Consider the following 25,161-nt stretch of genomic DNA (forward strand, 5'->3'; position numbering starts at 1 on the left):
CCCGGCAACCACATGGTGGCTCACAACCATCTGTAATGAGGTCTGGTGCCCTCTTTTGGCCTGCAGACATACACACAGACAGAATATTGTATACATAATAAATAAATGAATAAATAAATATTTTAAAAAGTGGAAGGATGATGTAAAAGTTTCATACATACATACATACACACACAGACATACAAGAGGGTTACACAAGTCAGACTTCCAAAGCTGAAGAATCCTGAGCGAGCTTGTGGCTAGCCTGGGCTACAGTCTTACCGGTCAGTCTGGGCTGAATAGCAGGACCCTATCACAATAAGTAAATAAGTAAAATTATATGTGTGTGTGTGTTTGTGTGTGTCCTTATAAATTATATATATTGGGAGAGGTGACTCAGCAATTAAGAGCTTCCTGTTCTGATTCACGGCTTTAAAGTTAAGGGCTCATAACTGCCTGTAACTCCAGAGAGACACATGCAACCCTGTATACATACCCCCCATGTGCATAATTTCAAATAAAAATTAAAGAGGTCTAGACAAATGGCTTAAGGTTAAGAACATTTACTGGCAGGGTGGTGGCACATGCCTTTAATACTAGCACTCTGAAGGCAGAGGCAAGCAGATCTCTGAGTTTGAAGCCAGCCTGTGGTCTACAGAGCGAGTTCCAGAACGACCAGAGAAACCCTGTCTTGAATTAAAGACAAACAAACAAAAACTAGGCTGCTCTTGCAGAAGATCTGAGTTGAGTTCCAGCATCCACATGGGATGGCTCCCAACTGCTTGTGACTCCAGTTCAAAGGGAGTCCCGCCTCGTCTTCTGGACTCTGAAGGCACATGCACACAACCCTAACCCCCACACAAGTTAAAAAATAAGTACATAGTGAGACTCTAAAATCAATAATAGCGGGCTGGAGAGATGACTCAGCGGTTAAGAGCACTGGCTGCTCTTCCAGAGGTCCTGAGTTCAATTCCCAGCAACCGCATGGTGGCTCACAGCCATCTATAATGAGATCTGGTGCCCTCTTCTGGCCTGCAGGCACACATGGAAGGAATGTTGCATACATAATAAATAAATAAATTTAAAAATAAAATAAAATCAATAATAGCAATAATAAATTTAAACTTACATGGCTGGAGAGATGACTTGAAGTTAAGAGTACTGACGGCTCTTCCAGGGGACCAGAGTTTAAGTCCCAGTACCCACATAGTGGGTAAAGTCACAAAAGTCTGTAACTCCAATCCCAGGGGATATGACCCCTTCTTCTGGTTTCCATGGACATTGCACACATATGGGGCACACACAGGCAAAACATACATACATGTAAAATAAAATAATAGAGATGGAGAGATGGGGATTTGACACTTAATGTTCATGGAAATCAGAATCCCAGCACTGGGGAGGAGAAACAGGTAGATCCTTGTGAGTTTGAAGCCAGGCAGGACTATGGCCTGTTTTAAAAGTGGAGGTGGGGGGGGGGGGCAGGGAGAGAGAGAGAGAGAAGGAAAGGAGGAACAAAAGCATAAAAAGAAAAGTGAAGGGGGCTGGAGAGATGGCTCAGTGGTTAAGAGCACCACCTACTCTTCCAAAGGTCCTGAGTTCAATTCCCAGCAACCACATGGTGACTCACAACCATCTGTAATGAGATCTGGTGCCCTCTTCTGGCCTGCAGGCAGAGCACTGAGAAGAATATTGTATACATAATAAATAAATAAATCTTTAAAAAAAAAAAAAAAGAAAAGTGAAGAAAAGGGTTCTTGCTGGGCGGTAGTGGCTCACACCTTTAATCCCAGCACTTCGGAGGCAGAGGCAGACGGATCTAAGTTTGAGGCTAGCCTGGTGGTCTACAGAGCAAGTTGCAGGAAAGGCTCCAAAGCTACACAGAGAAACCCTGTCTTGAAAACAAACAAATAAACAAACAAAAGTTCTTCCTTGGCCAGGGCAAAATTTTGCTGCATTGCCTCAGACTCACAGGTGCTGCTGCCTCAGTCTCCCCAGCTGCACTGACCTCACCTCTGTGCCTCTGATCACGTCATTCATTGCCTTCTGAATCCCATTCTCTAACTGTTCCAAGCACATCCCGTTTCATTCAATTATCAGGCCTTTTGATCAGTGCTTACTATTAGCATATGTTATTGACCCATAATTACATAATAATGGGTTGCATCATAACATTTTTATGTTTGTCATGTTTTTATATTTATGATTTCTTGTGGGGGGAGCATGGGTGCTACTGTGCACATGGGAAGGTCAGAGGGCAATTTGGCAGGAGTCAGTTCTCTCCTCCCACCACATGGATACTGGGGATTGAACTCAGGTCCCACTGAGCCATCTTGCAGGCTCATAGTATCTTATTTCGGCCATATTCATTCCCGTTACCCTCTCTTGTCCTCCTCCTGCTCCCTCTGATTCTTCCTTCGGAACTAGAACCATTAACCACCCCTTTCGACTTTCGTGTTGGATTTTGTGTTGTCGTTGTCTCTGATTTTTTTTGTTTTTCGTGTTTCGGTGTGGTTTGGGTTTTTTTTTTGTTTGTTTTGTTTTGTTTTTGTTTTTGTTTTTTGGGTTTTTTCTGAGACAGGGTTTCTCTGTAGCTTTGGTGCCTGTCCTGGAACTAGCTCTTGTAGACCAGGCTGGCCTCGAACTCACATAGATCCACCTGCCTCTGCCTCCCGAGTGCTGGGATTAAAGACGTGCGCCGCCACCACCACCCGGCTCGGTGTGGTTTTTAATGTGTATGATACAATGAGGTTCATGATGGCTGCTTTCAGGAGCATGGAGAACTTACCAGTCACTGTAACACTGAAGATGCCTTTGGCTCACCCCAGCAGCCATGGACTCTCATAGATCCCCAGGGAGGGGCAGGGTCTTTGAGTCCCTCCCCATCTATGACAAAAACACTGATGAATCCAGTCTTTCAAAGGTCTTATGCAGACAGTCACAACTCAAGGTTTTGCTTTGTTTTTGAGACTGGGATTCTGTTAAGCCAGGCTAGCCTCTAACTTACAAAGAGAATGACCTTGAACCTCTGGTCATCACTACCCAGAGCTGGGCTTACAGGTGTGCTGTGCTCCGTTTCTACTGTTCAGTGGTCCAGACACTCGACTTCATGCATGCTAGGTAAGCTCTCCACCAGCTGAGCTACACTCCCGTGCAAGGCTTTTTTTTTAAATCATAATTTTAGCATGATTACTCATTCAATGTATCCTCTCTCCCATTTGAATAAACAGATTAATACTAAAGGACAAGGTTAAAGTTGGCAGTTCCCAGGCATCCTCTTCAGACCCCCTCCTGTGTCCACTCCCAGCCAGCAGTACCTGGTTTTCTGCTGGGAAAAGCACCATTTAGAGATGCCCATCCATTGGCTTCCTCATGCAGCCTCCTACAGGACACGGACCCAGCCTAGGGCTTGCCTTGTGTTCTGCCCCATGGAGCGCCACTCATTCCACATGGGTCCCTTAATGGATCCCTTCACAAACCTTCACCCAAACAGTTCACCTTCCACCTGGTCTCTTCAGTCTGTCCCATTGGTATCGCAAACTCCAAACATCTCAAACCTGGAGCTTGGTGGTGAGACGCTATACTCCTAGAACTTGGTACACGGAGGAAAAAAGATGAAGCAGTTCAAGCTTATCCTAAACTCTATCGCAAGTTGGCAGCCAGCCTGGCCTACCTGAGCATCTGTCTGAAACACAGCCAGGTGAAATGGCACACACCTTTCACCCAGCACTCAGGAAGCAGTGGCAGGCAGATCTCTGAGAGTTCCGGGCCACCAGGACTATATAGTAACTAGCCCAGCCAGGACTATATAATGAAACCTTGCCTCGGAAAAGCAAGCTAAACCAAATAGGACAAAAAGAACAAGACTGGGGTTGGTGAGGTAGCTCAGAGGTACAGCGTTCTTGCCAACCCCAAGGTCTAGTGTTCACTTCAGTCCCTGGGACCCGCATATTAGAAAGAGAATCCGCTCTTCAAGTTGTCTTCTCTCTCTCTCTCTCTCTCTCTCTCTCTCTCTCTCTCTTTCACACACACACACACACACACACACACACACAAATTTATGAATGATGAAACAAACCCCTTCCCAAAGTCTATAATCTTTTATGCCTCTGCCCACCTTCCTCTTGATTCTATGGAAACAACACTGACCACTTCCTTATGTGGTAGTTAGCAGCCAGGGGGCCACCAGATGATGTCAAATCTATAGCTAGCTCCTTTTCTTGCCTTCCCTACAGTCTCCTACTTGGGGCTGTTATTATTTCTGTATTAAACTGTATTATAATGACTTTCTGCTCTAAGTTTTCTTTGGTGAGGGGCAGCAAAATGGCACAGCAGGTAAAGGAACTTGCTATGGAGCCTGAGGCCCTGAGCTTGATTCCTGGACCGACAAGGCAGAAAGAAAGCCGACTTTGCAGATTGTCCTCTAACTTCCACTATCACACTGTGTTTCATGCAAACACACATAAAAATTGTTGTTATTATACTTTTTGTTTTTTGAGACAGATTTCTCTGTGCAAGAGTCCTGGCAATCACTTGCTTTGTAGACCAGGCTGGCCTTGAACTCAAGAGATCCTTCTGCTTCTGCCTCCCGAATGCTGGTGTGCACCACCACCCAGGAAAACAATTATTTCTGAGAGAGCCTCATGTAGCCCAGACTGACTTTGATTTGACACTCTGTAGCCAAAATGAAGTATATGTGTATACTTGTGTATGTGTGGGAGGCCCAAGGTTGACTTCAAAAGTCCTCAGCTGATCTCCATCTCATTCAGAGGCAGAATCTCTGACTTGAACCCAGAGCTCACCAATATGGCTAGGCAGTTTGCATCAGGAATCCCTTGCCTGTGTGTGCTAAGTGCTTTTGAAACACAATGTCTCTTGTGTGGCCCTGGCTGTCCTGGAACCATGTAGACCAGGCCAACCTTGAATTTACAGAAATTTTGCCTCTGCCTTCCAAGCAGCGAGATTAAAGGTGTGTACCAGCATGTTAAGACTGACCCTGAATGCCTGGTCTTCCTGTCTACACACCCAGCTCTGTGAGTACGCTTGTGTGCCGTTTTACCTGGTACAGAAGATAGACGCCCTAGCTGTCGAGCTGCTATGTGGGTACTGGGAACTGAACTCGGGTCCTCTGTAAGAGCAGTACACGCTGCCCTTCACCAGCAAGACCCCTCTCCAACCCACAAATGTATGTATTTAACATATATTTAGTTTATATAAATTACAAATTATGTGTGTGTGCGTGTGCACGTGCACGCCAATGAGTGCCAGTGCACGTGGCAGAGTTCATGTGGAGATCAGAGAACTACCTCAAGTTTGGTCTTCACTTTCCACCTTGTTTGTGTTCACCTGTGTGGTCCAGGCCAGCTGGCCCTTGGGCTCCCTGGAGTCTCCCGTTTCTGTCTCCCATCTCACATGGGAACACTGGAATCATGGACAGCACTCCCGCACCTGCCCACAGGGAGGGAGGGCTAGAACTCGGGTCCTCCCTCTTGAGTCATTTTTGCAACCCTAATTTTTTTCTATTTTCCTAAGACAGGGTCTTCCCATGAAGCCTAACCTGGCCTTGGAAACACTGAGCAGTGCAGGCTGACCCCAAACTCAAGCTCCTCCTACCTCAGGCTCCAGGCTGCCCCCGACTCAAGCTCCTCCTACCTCAGGCTCCAGGCTGCCCCCGACTCAAGCTCACACTAGTTTGTCAGGAAGGGAGTAAGACAGTGGACAGGGTCAGCTCATGAGGACTTCAAGCATGCACCATGCACCCACTCCACATGTATTCCCACAACCTTGTAGGAAGAAGCAATCAGATACTAACAAGGCATATTTCAAATAGTTTAATTTTAAAAATACTCTATTCAGTGCTAAAATAGGTCTTCACTTGCTGTTGCCCATTTCCATTTTTTCTTAAACTTTTCTTTTTTTCAGACAAAAAATAAAATCATAAAGTTCAATTAAACATGCAGATTTGAAAGAAAAGGGAACTTTCTAGAAAGTCTGAGCTGAAGCAGGTACTGTGGTCAGAACCTCCAATCCTGGTGGGGTTTCTGCAGCAGAAGGCAGGGATGCTGGAATGGAATGGACAGTGGAAACCAGAAGCTGCGTGTGTGCGTGTGAGTGTGGGGAAGCGGAAGGTTCTGGCAGGCACAGGGCTGGGAGCAGCTGGGGCATCCAACAGAGACAGGCCTGCCTCAGGGACAGGGTGCCATCCCCCATGGGTCGCCTGCCCCCAGGTGGAGAGAGCCCATCCCTCCTGGGAAAGCCTCCCCCACTACTCTCCACATCTCTACCAATCAGCCCGTCTTCCAGCAAGAGCCTGCAGGGCTGGCCCTGCGGCTAAGTCCATGACTCTACAGTCTCCGTTCAAGTTCAAGTAATCCTAGGCACTCTTCTCTAGGGTGCCTTCCACACCGTTCTCCTCACGGCAGTGCCAGCAGCTCCGTGCAGTGGTTCTGGGGGTGACAAATGAACCCTGATGCTCTGGCCTACTTGGGGTGCAGAAAAACTGTGAGTGCTCCTCTGCTCAAGAGCAAGCAGACACAGTGTCAGGGACAGGAAGATGATACAACGATCCCACGCCCTCCGTCATCCTTCTAGCCCAGAGGGCTCCCCTACACAGGCTCTGGACCCTAGTGCTTGCCTGGACCCCAGCGTCAGAGCTCGGCCAGACCAGAATGCAATAAATAGAGGCAGGGGCCAGGAGGCGAGGGGCTGGGACGGTGCTAGCTTTCCAACGCGGTTTGCGGTACTGCAGGTTGGTCCACACAGAATCGCTTCAAGGGCGGGGCACCGGAGTCCTCTTCTTCCTCAGTGGTCTAGAAATAGCAGGACAGACCATGATGAGTCTCCCCTCTGAGAAGCCCTGCCCATTTACGACCCTGCAGCCTGCCCAAAGGTGATCAAACCATTAGCCTATTTTAGAACTGGCGACTCTGTTTCCCCAGCAGACTCTACACCCTACCACAGCACAGCTGTGTGATCCACCAAATCCCTAGGATCTTTTCTTTCTTGGAAATGGGGAAAACAAGGACCTCTTACCTGTGTTTCTAATGGAACTGGTTCTTCCTTCGTGAGGGTTGGAGGTTCATCTGCAACTTCAGACGCAGGCAGCGATGGCTCTGCAACAGCAACAAGGTTAGCCCAAGGAAGCCTGGCCTTGGCCTGGGGAGAGTTATGGCAAAAGGGTGTAGGCCTTGGAACCATAAGTGCAGGTCTGGCTGAAGAATCACTATCCTCATCTAAGATGGATACAGTGTGACCAGCCCACAGAGGACCACCATCCCAGCCTGGGTGGCAGACACAAAGTTCACCTGCCATTCCAAACAGCACCATTCCTACTTCCTCCCTGTGCTACAAGGGCTGCTACAACATTAGAGAGAACAGATGGAAGGAGCTAGAACAGCACATGGCTAACAGCACGCACCCATTATCTACACCAAAACAAGTTCAATTTTGCGGCTTATTGTTAACAGGCCAGAAACTATCAAGGGCGAAAGAAGTATATGAGGCACCCCACAACTCACCCTCAAGGATCTCCTGGCCCAGTGTGGGTGGCTGGGAGTCATCAGTGCGGAAGTCTGAGGTGTGTGCTGGGCTCAGGGACTCACTCTGCTCGGGGCTGGGGCTTGAGTTGGTGCTGCTGTCCACCTTGAGTTGGTAGACGTCCGACACGGAACTCTGGTTGCTGTTCTCATCTGGGAACCAAACAAAGGAAAGAAACAGCTGGGACGGCACTGCTCAAGGAGCTTAGCCAGTCCCCGACAGTTAGCACTGCTGCAGAGGCCTCTAAAACGGAAGCCTGAGTGGGGTTCCTGGTGCCCTGAGAATTATCCCGAGCCTAAGCTGATTTGTTTGCTTTGAGAGAGGCGTCACTACATAGAGCAGGCTGACCTCCACTTACGTCAATCCTCCTGGCTCTGTTCCCCCAGTCCTAATTACAGGTGCGACTCGGCACACTCGGCAAGAATAACTATGAACTCTGATCTTCCTGCCTTTACCTCTTGAGTGTGGAGCTCAGAGGCAAACACCTGTTTTGTGTGGTGCCGAGGATGGAATCCAGGCTTCCTGTGACTGAGTGAGCACTCTATCAACTGAGCCATATTCCCAACTCAAGCATTTCTTTCTTGACAACATATAGCACAGCATACTATATGTACAACATACAGCCATGTACGAACCTATGAACACGCCGGGCTGTGGTGGTGCACGCCTTTAATCCCAGCACTTGGGAGGCAGAGGCAGGTGGATCTCAGTGAGTTCAAGGCCAGCCTGGTCTACAAAGCTAGTTCCAGGGCAGTCAATGCTGTTTCACAGAGAAACCCTTTCACGAAAAACCACAAACAAAAAGCCTATGAATATAGCATTTCTACCCCAGTAATGCAGAACTCTGCTTATATAACCACACTTTCTATTGCCTACCAATTACAGCTCAGGCCTGGTAGCTTTTCACTGCACAGCGGGAGGCAGGGGTGCCATCTGTGCTTCCCCTGGCACACAGAATAGTAGCACCACGTGTTTGGCCCTCAGGGCTCCTGAAGAAAGCTGTGGTATGTGGAGGTGGTCACCTCAGGCTCTCAGCCACCTGACTGCCCCAAGGGTGAGAAGTTACCACTTGGGGGTTCTGTCTAAAGGCTTAAGGTCACCAAGTAAACTGACAGAGGAGTCAGAGACGTGCACAGCTCCTCCTCCAGCATCGCCTCCGGCAGTCATTGTCCTGGTCACCTGCACTTCAGACTTCTTGGTGACCTCGCCTGATGTGACAGCCTCGAGCCTCATGGCCTCATACCACAGACAGAGTGAGCACTTCAAGCCTGCAAGGATCCTAAGGTGGAGAGCGCTCCGTGCCCCACACTTCTTAGAGCAGACAGAAGATGATCTCGTCCTCAGGCCTCACGGTCGCCAGTCTTTAGCCTGGAGCCTGGCTCCAGCAGCTAGGAGCTTACCAAGCATTACTCCATGAACCCTATCTCTGCCGGCCTTCCTGCTGCTGGCGGGAAGACTCCTCTTCCCAGACTCCCTGGAAAGCTCCTATTCTATACATGTGCAACACTCTGTATCAGTATCACTCACTCTGTGGAGCCCCAGTGTTCCCTAGGCTGGAAAGGCCCATCCCAGGAGCTCCGATGCTTCCACTGGCCCTTGTGCACACACTGGTCACCAGTTCTCATGCTGTATGGGCAGTCTCTGGAGCTGCCCTGTCCCCAACATCCCAGTACCACGCACAGGAAGTACAAACAAAAGGGATGATGTGATGACCAGGCTGAAGCCTCCTGTCTCCTGTCTCTTAGAGCATTCTGACCAGTGCACATCCTTTCCCTATGTTCTCCTTCCTCTGTGACACTGACCTTGGTGGGGAGGAAAGAGAGCAGAGACAACTGCATGCTGGGTAGCTTCACATGCAGTTCTAAAGAGACAGTATAAGCCTTCCCTCTTTCCAAGACCACTATTTTTTCCAAGACCAATTATTTTTTCGAGACAGTGTTTCTCAGTAGCTATGGAGTCAGTCTTGGAACTCACTCTGTAGATCAGGCTGGCCTCGAACTCATAGAGATCTGCCTGCCTCTGTCTCCTGAGCGCTAGGATTAAAGGCGCGCACCACCACCGCCCAGTGGAAATGGCCATTTTTAATGAAAAAAATAAAGTTCTGATCCAGGTCTGGTGGCACAGACCTATATATATCAGCCACTCGGGAGGCTGAGGTAGAGGGATTCAAGTTCCAGGCTAGCCTGGGAAACCTACAGAGAGCCTATCTCAAAATAAAAATTAAAACAGGGTTGCAGATATAGCTCAGAGGCAGAAGCTTGCACTCACGAGGCTGTAGATTCAGTCCTAAGTAACCCCCAAACAACAGCAGCAGCAGTGTTCTGTCACTGTGCACTCTGGGTCTGCGGATGCCAGGGTCTCTAATGGGGATGACAACAGCCACACGTTTGTATCACGGACTGATGGGGTGAAAATGAGGGATGACATGAAATTACTTTATAAATAAGACGCTGTTGAAAAAGGTACGAGTGGTTCTCACCCTTCCTAACGCTGTGACCCTTATACAGTTCCTCGTGTTATGCTGATCCCCAACCATAAAATTATTTTGTTGCTACTTCATAACTGTAATTTTGCTAATTTTGTTATGAATTGTAATGTAAACATCTTGTTTTCTGATAGTCTTAGGTGACCCCAGTGAAATGGTCATTCAGCCCTCAAACGGGCCAAGACCTGCAGGCTGAAAAGCGCTGCAAGAAGGCAGAGCTATAGGTGCAGGGGTCACTGAGGCTGGCTGTCTCAGGAGGCAGCAGCCTTGGCTGTGGGTGGCCTACTCTGAAGCAGCATGATAGAACAGACACCCGAAAAAAGAGACAGCTTCTAGTGGGCAGTGGTGGCACACGCTTTAATCCCAGCACCTGGGAGGAAAAGGCAGGTGGAACTGAGTTAGACACAGCCTGTTCTACAGAGTGAGTTCCAGGACAGCCAGGGTGACACCCACTAGTTACAGAACTGTAGATATCTGGTATCCTCAGCTTCTAGCCTCACCTTCCAACACTGGACAACGAGAATGTTAGCATCTACCTTTCAGGGTTATTATGATTAATGGAAAGGCTCTCAGAACTAAAAGCCGAACTATAGCACAGGACTTGAATGCTATGTGGTAGTTTTGCAGAGAAGAGAACTCACAGTGCTGGGGTTGGATCTCAGGGCCTTATACATGCAGGCAAGCACTGCTGCTGAGCCACACTGCCAGCCCAGGCATCATGCACTTTCTTTTCTTTTCTTTTCTATATATACACATACATATACACACACACAAACTTTTCATTACATGTATGTGTTCATATGTGAATGAGTACCAGTGGCACCCAAGAAGACTAGAAGAGGTCAGATTCCCTGAGACTAGAGTTTTTTCAAGTAGTTGTGAGCTGCCTCATGTGGGTGCTGGGAACCAGTGAACCATTGCTCCAACCCAGTTTTTAGTTTTTCCAGACAGGGTTTCTCTGTATAACCCTGACTATACTGGAACTCACTCTGTAGACCAGGCTGGCCTCAAACTTACAGAGATCCGCCTGCCTCCGCCTCTGGAGTGCTGGGATTAAAGGTGTGCGCCACCACACATGGCTCCAAGGTATGTTCTTATTTCTGTGACTTCATTAAAGTTTTCTAATTTTTTTTGAGATATTTTTATTTTATGTGGGTGAGCATTTTACCTGTGTGTTTGTATGTGTATCATTTGTGTGCCTGGTGCCTGTGTAACTCAGTAGGCATCAGACGCACTGGAACTGGGCTATGGATGGTTGTGAGCAACCATGTGGGTGCTGAAAACTGAACCTAGGACCTTGCAAGAGCAACAAGTGCTCTTAACCACTAAGCTATCTCTCTAGCCCCCAACTTTTCTATTTTCTGCAAGGAAGACATACAGAATCAACTCACCCTGGAATTCAAGAAGGAGAGAGGAATTGGCTGAGGCATCAGAGGGAAAGCCATTGGTTTCCCGGGTTGCTGAACTGTTCGATTTTGACTTTTCTTTCTATAAAAGGAAAAACAAAAAAGAGGAATATGACAGAGAACTAAGCAAGAGACTCACAAAGAAGGACAAGGGTACTCGCTATGTGAAAGCCCTCAGAGGTCTGAGCAGGAGTAATGGGGAAACTGGAACGTGACAAAGAGTGACTCCTAGAGCCGAGCAGCTGAGCAACAGGGCAGGTAACTTGGCCTCTCCTATGGCTCCATAGTTCCCTTCTGCCCTGACTGCAGCTCTCAGCCAGACCCTCTGTGTGGAGGAGTAACAAGCAAAAAATATGTGCATTTGAAAAAGACCCTTGGGATTTTTTCTTTTTGCTTTTCAAGACAGGGTTTCTCTGTGTAGCCCTGGCTGTCTTGAAATTCACTCTGTAGACCAGGCTGGCCTTGAACTCACAAAGATCCTCCTACCTCTGCCTCCCAAGTGCTGGGATTAAATGTGTGTGCCACCACTGCCCAGCTCTGAATTATTCTTTATTCAAATAATTTTGAAGAAAAAAAAAGGAAACAAACAACCCTATTCATTTTAGGTCCAAAAGTATAACCATATTATTACTATTTTTAGAATGTCTATGTCTCATTTTCTTTTCTGCATCTTTGCAGCAGTGGGGCTCAAACTCATGATCTCATGAACGTTAAGCACTCAAGCACTTACCATGGAGCCAGTTGCACTATTAAAAAAAAAATTCTCAAAATCATCCCAGTAAATGTGCATTTGAGTTAAAGAGAAAATCAAAGAACTTTAGAAAAACTTGTAACAAAAACTGTGTCAGAGAAAATTTGACAACCATGAATGCCAAAATTTGGAGACAACTGTACTGGGCAACAAAGAAATCAAGCGGCTTTTTAAAAACACAGGAAAAAAACTAAAAACCCTTCCTTCAAAAAATGGCTGGAGACTGGGGAAATGGTTCAGTCATATGATACTCGTCACACAAGCGAGAGGATCTCAGTTCATATCCTAAAAGCCAGGAGTGGAGGCATGCAGGTGGTAGTTGGTAGGTAGTGCACAGGCGTACACACGTGTATACACACACACACACACACACACACACACACACACACACGTGTGGTAGTTCAGTGGCAGAATGCTTGCCTAGCATTTGTGATGCCCTGAGCTCCATCCTCAGCACTGCATGAAGTCAGGCATGGATGGTGTAGGACTGTAATTCCAGCGCCTGGGAGGCAAGAGGACCAGAAGTTCAAGGTTGTTCGTGTGTTCACTTAGGAAGTTTGGCACCAGCCTAGTGATGTAGGAAGTCCTTCTGTATTTCTGTTGCTTTCATTGGTTAAATAAAGAGACTGCCTTGACCTTTTAATAAGGCAGAAAATTAGGTGGGCAGAGTAGACAGAACAGAATGCTGGAAGAAAGAAAGCAGAGTCAGGCAGACACATGGCTCTCCTCTCTGAGACGGATGCTGGTTAGACTCATGCCTGTAAGCCACAGTCAAGTGGCAATACACATTAATGGAAATGGTTTAAATCAAGATGTGAGAGTTAGCCAATAAGAGGCTAAATATAATGGGCCAGGCAGTATTTAAATGAATACAATTTGTGTGTTGTTATTTTGGGTGTAAGCTAGCCAGGCTGGATGGAACAAAGCACCCGTGCTCCTCTCGGGTGGTGGGAAGTGGCCCACCGCTCCTTTTACTACAGCCTAGGCTACGTGAGACTATCTCAAACAACAACAAACAAAAAACAACAGCGACTGAATAGATAGAACAGTGTTAAAAACACTGGCTTTCTTTTCACAAAACTTGGGTTCAGCACCCACATGACAATTCACAATCATCTGTAACTCCATTTCTAGGGGTCTGATGTCCTCTTTTAATTTCTGCTGGCACAATGAATGCACATGGTACACAGGCATACACACAATCAGAATACTCAAACACACAAAATAAAATAAACAAACAAAAATGCCCCATGGGATCAAACACTCTATAAACTAGAAAAAGAATAAAGAGTAAACAAATGAGTCAGGCGGTGGTGGTGCACACTTTTAATTCCAGCACTTGGGAGGCAGAGGCAAGTGGATCTCTGTGAGTTCAAGGCCAGCCTGGTCTACACAGTGAGATTCCATTGCAAAATCCCCAAATAACACTAAACACTTCTATTACTCAGGATACTACAGAGTATTAAAAAAAAAACAAACAAACAAAAAACAAGTTACAAATGTAAGGATACAAGGATAGCATAATGGACAATAAGCAGAGTTCCCAAAATTCATAAGAAAAAGACTATGGGGCTGGAGAGATGTTCAGTGGTTAAGAGCACTGGCTGCTCTTCTAAAGGTCCTGAGTTCAATTCCCAGAAATCACATGGTGGCTCACAACCATCTATAATGGGATCTGATGCCCTCTTCTGTCAAGCAGGCATACATACAAATACAGCACTCATATACATAAATAATTTTTTTCTGAGACAGGGTTTCTCTGTTAACAGTGTTGCCTGTCCTGGAACTGGCTTTGTAGACTAGGCTGGCCTCAAATTCACTAAGCTCTGCCTGCCTCTGCCTCCTGAGTGCTGGGATTAAAAGCTCATGCTGCCACCACCACCTGGCTATAAAAATTTTTAAAGAGAAGGAAAAAAAGGAAGAAAAAGACCATATAAGGAAATTGCCAAGCCTGGTGATGCACGCCTGCAATCTCAGCACTCAGAAGGAAAAGGCAGGATGATCAGAAACTCAAGGCTATCCTCTGTGGGTTTGGGCCAGTCTGAAACCCTGCCTCAAGAAAGAAAACAAGAAAACGACGCTGTGAGCAATCCGAAAAATGGGCAGAAGACCTACACAGGCCCTTCCCTAAAGACATCCAGATGGTGAGGAAACACGGACAGGGCTTCTGCTCCAGAGAGAAGTTACAAGGGAATTTATGCTAAGTCTGGCAACGCTGCACCCAGGCTAGGGAGCATAGCCATATTCCCACTGCAATGTGGTTCTGGTAAAAACAGAAACTGGTATCGGCACTCTGGAAAACAGTTCTGTAATAGTTCCTACAGGCCAACAAATACACTGGCCATCTATTGTCTGGAATGCTAGGAATGCTACTGACCTCTATACTAAACATAAATGCTCTAGAGGCACTCAAACCAGGAGCCATCAGGACATCCACATACAGGACGTACAGAGAGAGGAACGGGGAGATGGTTCCATAGACAGCACGGCTGTGTAAGCAGGAGGGAGTTTAGATCCCCAGCTTCCACGGAAAAAGTGGGCAGATGAGACAGCCCTTCCTGTCACCCCAGTGCTAGGAGGGTGAGACCAGGATCGATGAGGCAAGCTTAATTCAGAGAGCCTACCTCAGTAAATCAGGTGGAGAGGGACAGAGACACCTGTCATCAACCTTTGACATCCTCATGTGCAAACACATACACGCATACTACACACATGAGGAAAAAGGAGTAATTATGATCAGGCCTGATGGAGTATGCTTGTAATCCCAGTACTCTGGAGGTACAGACGGAATATCACAAGGTCAACCTACAATTCTGAGGGAAATTCTTTATCAATAAAACAAAAACATAGTCAGACATAATGGCACACCTTTAATCCAAGAACTCAGGAGGCAGAGGCAGCAAATTTCTGTGAGTTCAGGGCCACCCTGATCAATATGGCAAGTTCTAGAATATCTAGGGCTACACAGAGAGACCTTGCCTTACCCCTTATCCCCACAATAAAAAGCTGTAAACAAAGAATAGAAAGAGAAAAAAGAAAGTAAGCTCTATACTGCAAGGAAAAGAAAACCAGGACCAAAGGCAACATGAACTGATATAATGTATATACAGTGCAAGGCAAACCACAAAACAAACAAAAAAACAACAACAAAGAAAAATCATACACAAAAAAAGACACTTTATGATTTTTTCATTTTTATTTTGTGTGTCTGGGCGCATTGCCCGCATATGTGCTGTGTACCACATGTGTCTCTGGTGTCAGCAGAAGCCAAAACAGGGTATCAGAGCTCCTGGAACTGGAGTTACAGAGGGTGGGAGCCACCATGTGGGTGCTGGGAACTAAACTCAGGTCCTCCGGAACAGCATCCAGGGCTCAAAACTGCTGAGCCATCTCTCCAGCCCTATGATTCGTTTGTATAAAGTTCAAATCCCTAGAAATGATCAGAGTGATAGTAAGAATAACAGTAAGTGATAGTGATCACACGAGAGTGATCACGCCTAGAGAAGTGGGCAGAGTGGCCCAGGGTCTTCAGAGTCAGTGAGGCTCTGTTCTTGGACCCCAGTGCTTCCATTCGTTCACTTAAGACAGGGACTCACACTGCAGCATAGGCTGGTGTGGCATTCCCACTCCCACTTAGAATTCTTAATCCTGCTGCGTGCAGGGATTACAGGTGTGCATCATTCACCCAGCAGTATCTAGATGGAGATTACAAGGACACTGGCCTATATTTATTAGAATGCAGAGTTCTGTTTCAAATATGTTTCTACACACACACACACACACACACACACACACACACACACACACACACACAATTTTTTCAGTGCCAGGCAAGGAATCTAGAGCCTCAAGCATTAGGAGAGACTGATCACAGAGCTACACCCAACTTTATCTATGTATTTTTAAAAGGTTTGTTTATGTGCACGAACGCTTTGCCTGTGTATGTCTGTGCACCATGTGCTTTTCTGACATTGGATCCCTGGCAGTGGAGTTACAGGCTGTCTGTGAGTCACCAAGTGGGTGCTGGAAACTGAACCCAGGTTCTCTACAAGAGCAACAAGTGCTCTTAACCACTGAGTCATTTCTCCAACCCCTCACCTCATATTTTTAATACATATACGATGGACAATATATGCAACAGGATGTATGCAGAGGTTAAAGGACAATTCTGTGGAGTAGGCTCCCTCCCTCTACCTCTACATGGGTTCCAAATACTGAAATAAGGTTGTCAGCCATATGCAGCAAGAGTCAGTACTCTTTATGTTTGTCTTTAAAGATTTATTTTACTTTTTGTTTGTTTGTTTGTTTTCAAGACAGAGTTCCTCTGTGTAGCCCTGGCTATTCTGGATCTCATTCTGTAGACCAGGCTAGCCTTGAACTTAGAGAGCTGTTGGCTTCCGCCTCCTGAGTGATGGACTTAAAGTTGTGCACCACCATCACCCAGTCTAGATTTATTTTACTCTTTATTTGTGTGTGTGTCTATATGTAAGAGCCCATCTATGGGGACAGAAGATGGAATCAGATCTCTAGGAACTAGAGTTACAGGCATATATAAGTTGCCTAAGATGAGTTCTTGTATCTGAACTCTAGTCCTCTGGTAGAGCAGTAAGTACCCGTAACCTCTGAGTTATATCTCAACCACTATATATGGTTTTCTGAGACAAGGTTTCATGCAGCCTAGGCTGACCTTGAACTAACTACTGTGGCTGAATCTGGCTTTGAATTTCTTATCCTCCTGCCTCCACCCCCTAAGTGTGAGGATCAGATGTGCACTAAGATGTCTAGCTTAAACTTTAGATTTGAATCTTAGTCTAAAGAATAGGAAAAGTCTATAGACAATGAATATTTTATCACCCTGAGAACTGTGTGACTGTGGTCAATGGAAATAAAGCAGTACGAGACTCAAAAGCGAGAACTCTTTCTATAGTGATGCATATAGTCCTCAGAAAGAGCTAAGAGAAAAATCAGGAAGGGAAAGGGGCTCATAGTCCCATGCTATACGCATTTCCCCAAAGCTGGAATTGGAATTCAAGGCCTTGGACACTCTGCAAAAGTTCTACCTCTGAATCATCCCATCCCTAGACAAAGGTTTTGCAGAGTCTTCATATTTTTCATGAACAAATGAACACCCCCATGAACCTAGGGACAATGACTCAGACAGGCATACGGCACAATTAGATGTATAAGTCTACTGTTTACACACTCCTCCTGTCTCTGCCCTCAAGTGCTCAGAGTAAAAGTGTATGCCACCACATCTGGCTGCAAATTTTCTTCAATGCTCCGAGAATAAATACTGCTTAAGTTCTGTGAGCTAGTGAATCTTTTTTTTTTTTACATTTATTTATTTATTATGTACACAGTGTTCAGCCTCCATGTATGCCTGCAGGTCAGAAGAGGGCACCAGATCTCATTACAGGTGGTTGTGAGCCACCATGTGGTTGCTGGGAATTGAACTCAGGACCTCTGGAAGAACAGTCAGTGCTCTTAACCTCTGAGTCATCTCTCCAGCCCGAGCTAGTGAATCTTAAAGCAACTAACTGCTACTGCGACTCAGAACCAATCACTGGCAACAAGGAAACCACAGTGTGTCCACAAAACCAGACTGACGCTTGGCTGTCAGCTGGAATCCCCGCACTCCGGAGGATGTGAGCTCAAAATCAGCCTGGGCTACACAGACACCTAGTTTAAAAAGCAAAATGTGGGACCACAGTGATGGCTCAGTAGTTAAGCACATTTGGTACTTTTCCAGAGGTCTCAAGTTTGATGAGTCCCAGCACCCATATGGTAGCTCACAACTGTCTGTAACCCCAGCTCCAGAGACTCTGGCACCATCTTCTGGCCTCTGCAGGCACTGCACGTGTATGGCATGCAGGCAGAACACGCGGTACACGTAAAATGAAAATAAATAATGACTATTTTTCAAATGTGGAGGAGCTGGGAAGATGGCTCAGCAGTGAAAGAGAGCTTCCTGCTCTTGCAGGACATAGGTTTTTATTTCCAGGACTTAGATAGTGACTCAGTCACCCATGACTCCAGTTCCAAGGCATCAGATGCCCTCTGCTGACCTTCCTGGGAATCAGGATATGGTGCACTTGTGTACACATAGGCAGAACACTCAAATGGAAAACAACAACAACAAACTATGCTAAAAAAGATACAGGAATGGGGCTCAAGCTACAGTCTGGCCAAAGAGAAAACAAAGGAGAGAGGGAGAGAGAGAACAAGGGAAGGTCTTGCACAGAACGTGATAGAGACTGAGGCATTGTCAATTCAATGCCATTAAAATAAATTCCTTTATGATTAAAAGAGGCAATCAATGAAAGTAAGAAAATGGTATCTTTTGTGGTTGTTTTCCCCCACTCACCTCCTTGCTATCTGTCACAGGCACCCATTTGAATATCCTCAGGGATGTGTCACCTACAGTGACCCATTTCTTCTCCCTAGAAGAGGAGCATTACATAGAATAAAGCACTTTTTTTTTTGCTGTTGTTATTAACTCCGATTACTGATTTTCTTTTTTTTCTTCCTCCTCCTCCTCCTCTTTTTTTTTTTCTTTTCAAGATAGGGTTTCTCTGTAGCTTTGGAGTCTGTCCTGGAACTAGCTCTTGTAGACCAGGCTGGCCTCGAACCCACAGAGATCCTCCTGCCTCTGCCTCCTGAGTGCTGGGATTAAAGGTATGCGTCAACACCCGCCCGGCAGGCTGATTTTCAACAGGTTGCTCCTTTGATCTGGAATGCCTTCTAGATTTCTCTATCAAAATCACACCTGAAAATAGGTTTGTACGACAGGATGTAAATGTAGTTGGGGGAAAGCCAGGCGTGGTGGTGCATGCTGTTAATTTTAGCACTTGGAAGGCTGAGGCAGGAAGACTGACACAAACTGGGGGGAGGGGAGGCTTTGAAAGGAAGTGAGTGTGGCTCAGTCCTAAAGGGCCCCCTTAGCAAGCACAGATCCTGATTTTGATCTCCAGCAAACAAAAGTCAAAGAGGATCGTGGAGATAACTTCTGAGCCTCTCCAGACTGGTTTTGTGTGTCTTCCAGTTAAGGGTCCCTCCAAAGACACACAATCACAGGAAAGGAAAAAGCAGCACTTGCATGCTGGGTAGTCAAGATTATTCACAGCCAAAAACTACACTGAAAAAATTTGCAGATTTCAATCTTGACGTTCAAAGCTTTGTAGCTACCAGTGTGTCTCTGGACTGGGAATACAACACAGTGGGAGGCACCAGTCTAGCAAGGCCAAGGCTATGAGCTCCATCCCCAGCATATGAACAAAACCAATCTCCTCCCCCAACAGTCTTCTCTGTCCTAGTAAGGTAGAAATGGCAGAATTTCCACCATTCTAGCAAAGCAAGGTCACTTAAGTCAAACTATTAAGGCCTCACATGTATCTAGATTCAACTGAACCAGGTGAACCAATCAACTTTCAGCATTACTCCTGTTGGGTGGTAGGGACTGGGGCAGGGAGTGTGTGTGTGTGTATGTGGGGGGGAGATAGAAGAAGGAAGGATGGAATCTAGTTAAGTGCTCTACCATCAAGCAACATCTCTAGTCACTCAAAAATGCTTCTTTTGTTTTGGTGTGTGTGTTGGGTTTCTTAAAATTGCCTCGACTGGCCTTAAATTTGTGAACCTCCGAGAGCTGGGATAACATGTCTATCACAGACATCAGGCCCATTTCAAGCTTTTTTGTTTGTTTGTTTTTGCAGTGCTGGGGACCAATGGTAGTGAAGGTCTCTACCACCTAGCTCTACCCCCAGTCCTTAAACTTTTGTTTATTTTTCAAGACAAGGGTTTCTCTGTAGTTTTGGAGCCTGTCCTGGAACTAGCTTTTGTAGACCAGGCTGCCTCGAACTCACACAGATCTGCCTGCCTCTGCCTCCCGAGTGCTGGAATTAAAGGCGTGCGCCACCATCGCCCAGCTAAACTTTTTAAAATATGGAGCTCTTCAAAAATTTGCATGTTATCCTTGAGCAAGGGTCATGCTAATCTCTGCATTATTCCAATTTTAGTATAAATATCTACTTTTTGCCTGTGTGGGGACCCAAAGTAGATGTCAGATTATCTTCCTTCATCATTCTCCATTCATATGAAGGCAGGACCAAGAGAGCTGGACAGACAGCTTGGCAGTTAAGAATACTTGTTCTTGTGGAGGACACAGGTTAGATCCCGAGCATCTAGAGGGTGGCTCACAAGTGTCTCTTACTCTAGTTTCAGGGGACCCAATGCCCTCTTCTGGCCTGTTCAGGCATGAGGCACACACATGGTGCATATGCACACATGCAGGCAAAACACTCATACATAAAATATATAACTAACTTTTTTTATTATTTATTTATTTATTATGTATACACTATTCTGTCTGTGTGTATGCCTGCAGGCCAGAAGAGGGTACCAGACCCCATTACAGATGGTTGTGAGCCACCATGTGGTTGCTGGGAATTGAACTCAGGACCTTTGGAAGAGCAGGCAATGCTCTTAACCTCTGAGCCATTTCTCCAGCCCCTATAACTAACTTTTAAATAAAAGAAGTCAGAATCTTTTGCTGAACACAGAGCTCAGCAACTCTGGCCAGTCTAAAGAACCAGCTTGTTCTGAGATCCCAGGCTCTGGTTGCTGATTACCTGGTTACCAGAAGCCATAGTGCTTGTCCAATTGCTGCTGGGTGGCAGGGAGCTGAATTCCAATCCTACTTGTCTTGCAATAGTCATTGAGTCATCTCCCCAATCCAAACTTCTCTTTGTTTTTGAGACATGGTCTCGCTAAGTATTCCTGGCTGGCCTAGAACTGGTTATGTATACCAGGATGGCCACAAACTTACATCCAGTCTATGCTTCCTGAGTGATTAAACATTTTTTTTTTAAAGAGAGGCATTATGTTTAGGCCTGAAGCCCCTAGACTCAAGTAAGTGATCGGCCTTGAGTAGCTAAGGAAGGAGAGGTGTGCGTTGCTGCATTTAACTTGGGATTTCTGAGTTAAAAAGTCAAACACCAGGATGGGGTATATATAGTTCTGTGGTAGAAAACTCACCTAGCATGAACAGGACTGTAGGGCTCTATCCCCAGAATCGGGAAATGGGGGTTGGTTCAAAAGTGAACCAACTGTCTTGCAGTTCAATTAAGGAAAATTCTATGATGGTGACCTGATCTAGAATCTCAAAATGTGGTTCTGAAGAACCAACACTTAAAAAAAAAATTATTTTGAATATTTTATCACTTTTATGAGGTGGGTGTTTTATATGCATGTGTGTCTGTTCGTCATGCACATACTGTGCCCACAGACCCTGAAGAAAGTGTGGGATCCCGTGGGACTGGAGCTACAGCTGGTTATGAGCTGCTGTGTAGTGCTGGAGATAGAATGCAGGTTCTCTGCAAGAGCAGCCAGCTGTTTTTAACTTTGAGACATTTCTCCAGCATCCAAACTTAAAAAAGAAAGAGAAAAAAAAAAGAAGAAAAAGAAAGAAAAGAAAAAAATTTTAATTATGTGCTTTTGTGTCTGAGCGTGGGTTTATGCACCTTTGTGAGTAGGCTGAAAGGTGTTACAGATGGTTGTGAGCTGTTTGACATGGTGCTGGGAGTCATACTTGTATCTTCGGCAAGCACAGTACTCCAAACCAATAAAACCATCCCTGGTGTAGGGTGTATGAGGTCTTTCTGTCTACTATGTGTTGCTTTCATTGGTTAATAAAAAAACTGCCTTGGTCTGTTGATAGTCAGGGAAGATAGAACTGAATGTGGGGAGGAAGAAGGGTGGAGTTAGGACCGCTGTCAGAGATAATAGACATGCTGAAACTTGGCTGGTAGGACACCACCTCGTGGTGATATATAGATTAGTAGAAATGGGTTAAATTAAGATGTAGGAATTAGCCAATAAGAAGAGAGCTAATGGACCAAGCAGTGATTTAATTAATACAGTTTCTGTGTGATTATTTAGGTTCTGGGCAGCCAGAACAAACAAGTGACCCCCTCCTCCTCCTATACATCCCTTCAGCCCAGACTTTTCAACAGAACTAGAAGTTAACCAGGCACAAAGAAGGCCTGCTTCATTATTTTCCTTACCAGTAAAAAAAATTTCAAGAGAGGCACAAGCCCTTACTCCCAGCATTTGGGAGGCGGGGGCAGGCAGATCTCTGTTGAGTTCAAGGCCAACCTGGCCTACAGAGCAAGTTCCAGAACAGGATCTGAAGCTACAACAGAGAAACTATCTCGGCAAACAAAACGAACACCACCAACAATAATAATACAAAAATAAAGGGGGGGGGGTAAGAATTACATAGTAAGCAGAGGAATGCTATGAGATTTGGATTTGAAAAAAAAAATCTCGCCGGGAGGTGGTGGTGCACACTTTTAATTTCAGCACTCAGGAGGCAGAGGCAGGCGGGTCTCTGAGTGTGAGGCCAGTTTAGTCTACAAAGGACAGTCATGCTGTTAAACAAAGAAATCCTGTCTCAAAAGAGCAAAGAGAAACAAAATAGAATGGCCCGTGTGCTGGCTAACACATGCCTTCAGGTATAGCACTTGGGAAGCATGGGCAGGCAGATCTCTGTGAGTTCAAGTTCTAGTCTAAGAAAATAAAATAGCGAAATTACTAATCATTAAGTGAGGGGGAATAGGCTCAAAGAGTTGGTTCAGAACAGTTTAATGCAATGAGATCCTGACCTAGACGGTTCGCTCAATCTGGTTTTGCAATAAACATTTGCAGGGACGGTAAGAACAAATGTATCAAAAGCGCTAGCAGAGGGTCGCTGATCTACTGATATCAGAGATTTCTGTTCCGACAACCACGTGTTTGCAAACTCTCACTTAATTTCAACCACTTATCCCACAAAATATTTGGTAACAACCGACATCACTAGGCAGTTGTGATGCGCAGGAGCGGAAGCCGAACCGAGAGACGCCAAGCACCCTTCCGCGAGGTCCTGTAACCCGCAGGAAGTGCAACTCTGCAGCGCCAGGTCCCGCCCCAGCCCCAGCGGCCGGAAGCGAACAAATGAAGATAGTGGGCGGGGCCACAAGCCGACAGTCCTTTTGATTGGCTACTGCGAGCGCGGACTCTGACTTCACGCCGACGCCGGCGCGCCCTCCTTTTGCTTTTTTGCTCCGGCCCCCTCCCCCCAAGGGCCGGCCTCTTGGTTCCCACCCTGCTAGTACGTGTCTGGCGATCCCGCAACCCCACGTCGGCACCCCCTCCGCTCCCGCCCCTCACCATTTCCGCACTTTCTCGATGGCCGCCATCACCTTCTTGATGTCATCTTTGGCCCGGCTACGGGTCTCGGCCCGGACCGAACGGCCCGACATGGCGGCGGCGGGGAGTGGCTTGGGGCCGGGACACTGCTCCCAAGACGCGGGATATCACGCGCCTCACGCGCAGCGGTCCACCCGCCGCCGACACCACAGCACGTCACCGCGACCGTCGCCCCCCTCCGAGCGCGCGTGCGCGAGGAACCGCGCGCACCCGCCCGCCCCTTGGGCCCTTGAGGCCTCAGCGCGCTTGCGCACCCGCCCGGGGCGTCCCTGCTGTGCGCCTCGAGACACCCTTGAGTTCATGGGTTCCTCTCTGGCCGACAGAGCCTAATGTAGCCTGCACGTGGTGTGTGCCAGACGAGGCTGCGATGTGGTGGTGGGATGATGAGATCTCAATCTCCACTTTCCTATTCTGCTACTTCAATGAACTTTCTTTTTTGAAACAAGGTCTCATGTATGCCCTTGAACTTGCTATGTAGACCAACCAACACCAACCTTGAACTGAGAGAGCCACCTGCTTCTGCCTCCTGAGTGTTGTGTACCACCACACCTGACTGAGAGAAAAAAATTAAGTGTGTGTATAGAACAGAGGACAACTTGTGGGAGTCGGTTCTCCCGTGAATCAGATTTTGTTGCCATTTAACCCCATGGACCTGGCTCTTCATGGAATTGTTTATGCTCTTCATATTCATGGAACCGAAGACCTGTGTTATCAACATCTTAGCTCCTCACCTAAATAACTGTGTCCCAGAGTCAATTTCACACCTTTCTTCATCTTGACTTCGTTGTTTTCATCTGTTTCTTCTGATTGGATCAACTACTTTTCCAAAGATCCAGCTCAAACTGCAGCTTTTCTTGAATATTCTGTACCTGACTCATACCTAGCACTCTATTGTCATGGAATTCAGCGATTCTGGATAAAACAATGCCAATTTTCTATGCATTGTACCAGCTACTGGGGTCCTAAGTGTTTCTCCTTTGGAAGAACTTCTGAACCAGGGATTGTGACAAAGGAAGGAACACTTTTCATCCCAATACTTGGTAGGCAGGAGCAGGCAGATCTCTGTGAGCTCAAGGCCAGCCTGGTCACATAGGGAGTTCCAGGACAGTCAGGGCTACAGAAAGAACAAATGTCTGATACAGTAGAAGATGCAGGCTAGAAAACAGATGTGTGCTAACAGAAACAACAAAAGGAAGTACACATAGTGTGATCTTGCAGCTGACATTATATGCTCCATAGGTACTTTGTTGAATAGAGATAGAATTTTACTTGCAGTTCCAGGGAAATCAGGAGTTCAAGGTCATCCTTAGCTACATTGAAAGTTTGAGGCCAGTTTGGGTTACATGAGACCCTGTCAAAGGAGAGGAGGATGAGAAACATCCTTCCATGTGCTTCCCAGATAAATCTGTAGGTAACCCTGAACTCGACAAACTTCAGATTTATGATTATCAGGCTTTCAGCTGACAGAGTATAATGTTGTTTGCTGGTAAGGGATTCCTGAACAGCTCCTGCTTGGTGGGTGGAAAAATCTAAGTAGCAAGTGCAGGCAAAGGATTATTGTTGAAATAACAGGGTCAAAGGTGATAAATCTGTTCCCCAAACCTAACTGATATAATCGAAGTAAACCCAGGCACTAAGTAAATGATATCCTGCACTGAAGGACACAGGGATGAGGGAGCTCCTCTCACCTCTGAGATGAAAGGACACAGGAGAAGAATGCAAGGCAGAATAATCTGGTAAGCTTCATCAGTTTTGTTCAT

At 46.3% G+C, this 25,161-nt stretch overlaps 1 protein-coding gene and 1 pseudogene across 1 annotated transcript; both read right to left on the reverse strand.

The window, feature by feature from the left end:
- Window positions 1-5,795: 5,795 nt before the first annotated feature.
- Window positions 5,796-23,584, reverse strand: Bcl7b (BAF chromatin remodeling complex subunit BCL7B). The gene is made up of 6 exons (XM_048433829.3): window positions 23,363-23,584; window positions 18,522-18,597; window positions 11,392-11,488; window positions 7,497-7,667; window positions 7,012-7,091; window positions 5,796-6,788 (listed from the first exon to the last, which is right to left on the reverse strand). Exons 1-6 carry the CDS (start codon window positions 23,452-23,454, stop codon window positions 6,696-6,698), a joined length of 609 nt encoding a protein of 202 aa, XP_048289786.1. The 5' UTR covers window positions 23,455-23,584; the 3' UTR covers window positions 5,796-6,695.
- On the reverse strand, window positions 20,090-20,187 carry LOC125400222 (U6 spliceosomal RNA; annotated as a pseudogene).
- Window positions 23,585-25,161: the final 1,577 nt, after the last annotated feature.

This window comes from Myodes glareolus, chromosome 2 (assembly GCF_982192425.1).
Source record: "Myodes glareolus chromosome 2, mMyoGla1.1, whole genome shotgun sequence".
Lineage (NCBI taxonomy): Eukaryota > Metazoa > Chordata > Mammalia > Rodentia > Cricetidae > Myodes > Myodes glareolus.

Excerpts from the sequence above, each read along its gene's own strand:
- Bcl7b (XM_048433829.3), bottom strand. The coding sequence starts at position 23,454 with ATGTCGGGCCGTTCGGTCCGGGCCGAGACCCGTAGCCGGGCCAAAGAT. Across the intron at positions 11,489-18,521 it reads CTGTGACAGATAGCAAGGAG|AAAGAAAAGTCAAAATCGAA; the intron begins GTGAGTGGGGGA and ends TTCCTTTTATAG. Across the intron at positions 7,092-7,496 it reads GGGCCAGGAGATCCTTGAGG|AGCCATCGCTGCCTGCGTCT; the intron begins GTGAGTTGTGGG and ends TTGCTGTTGCAG.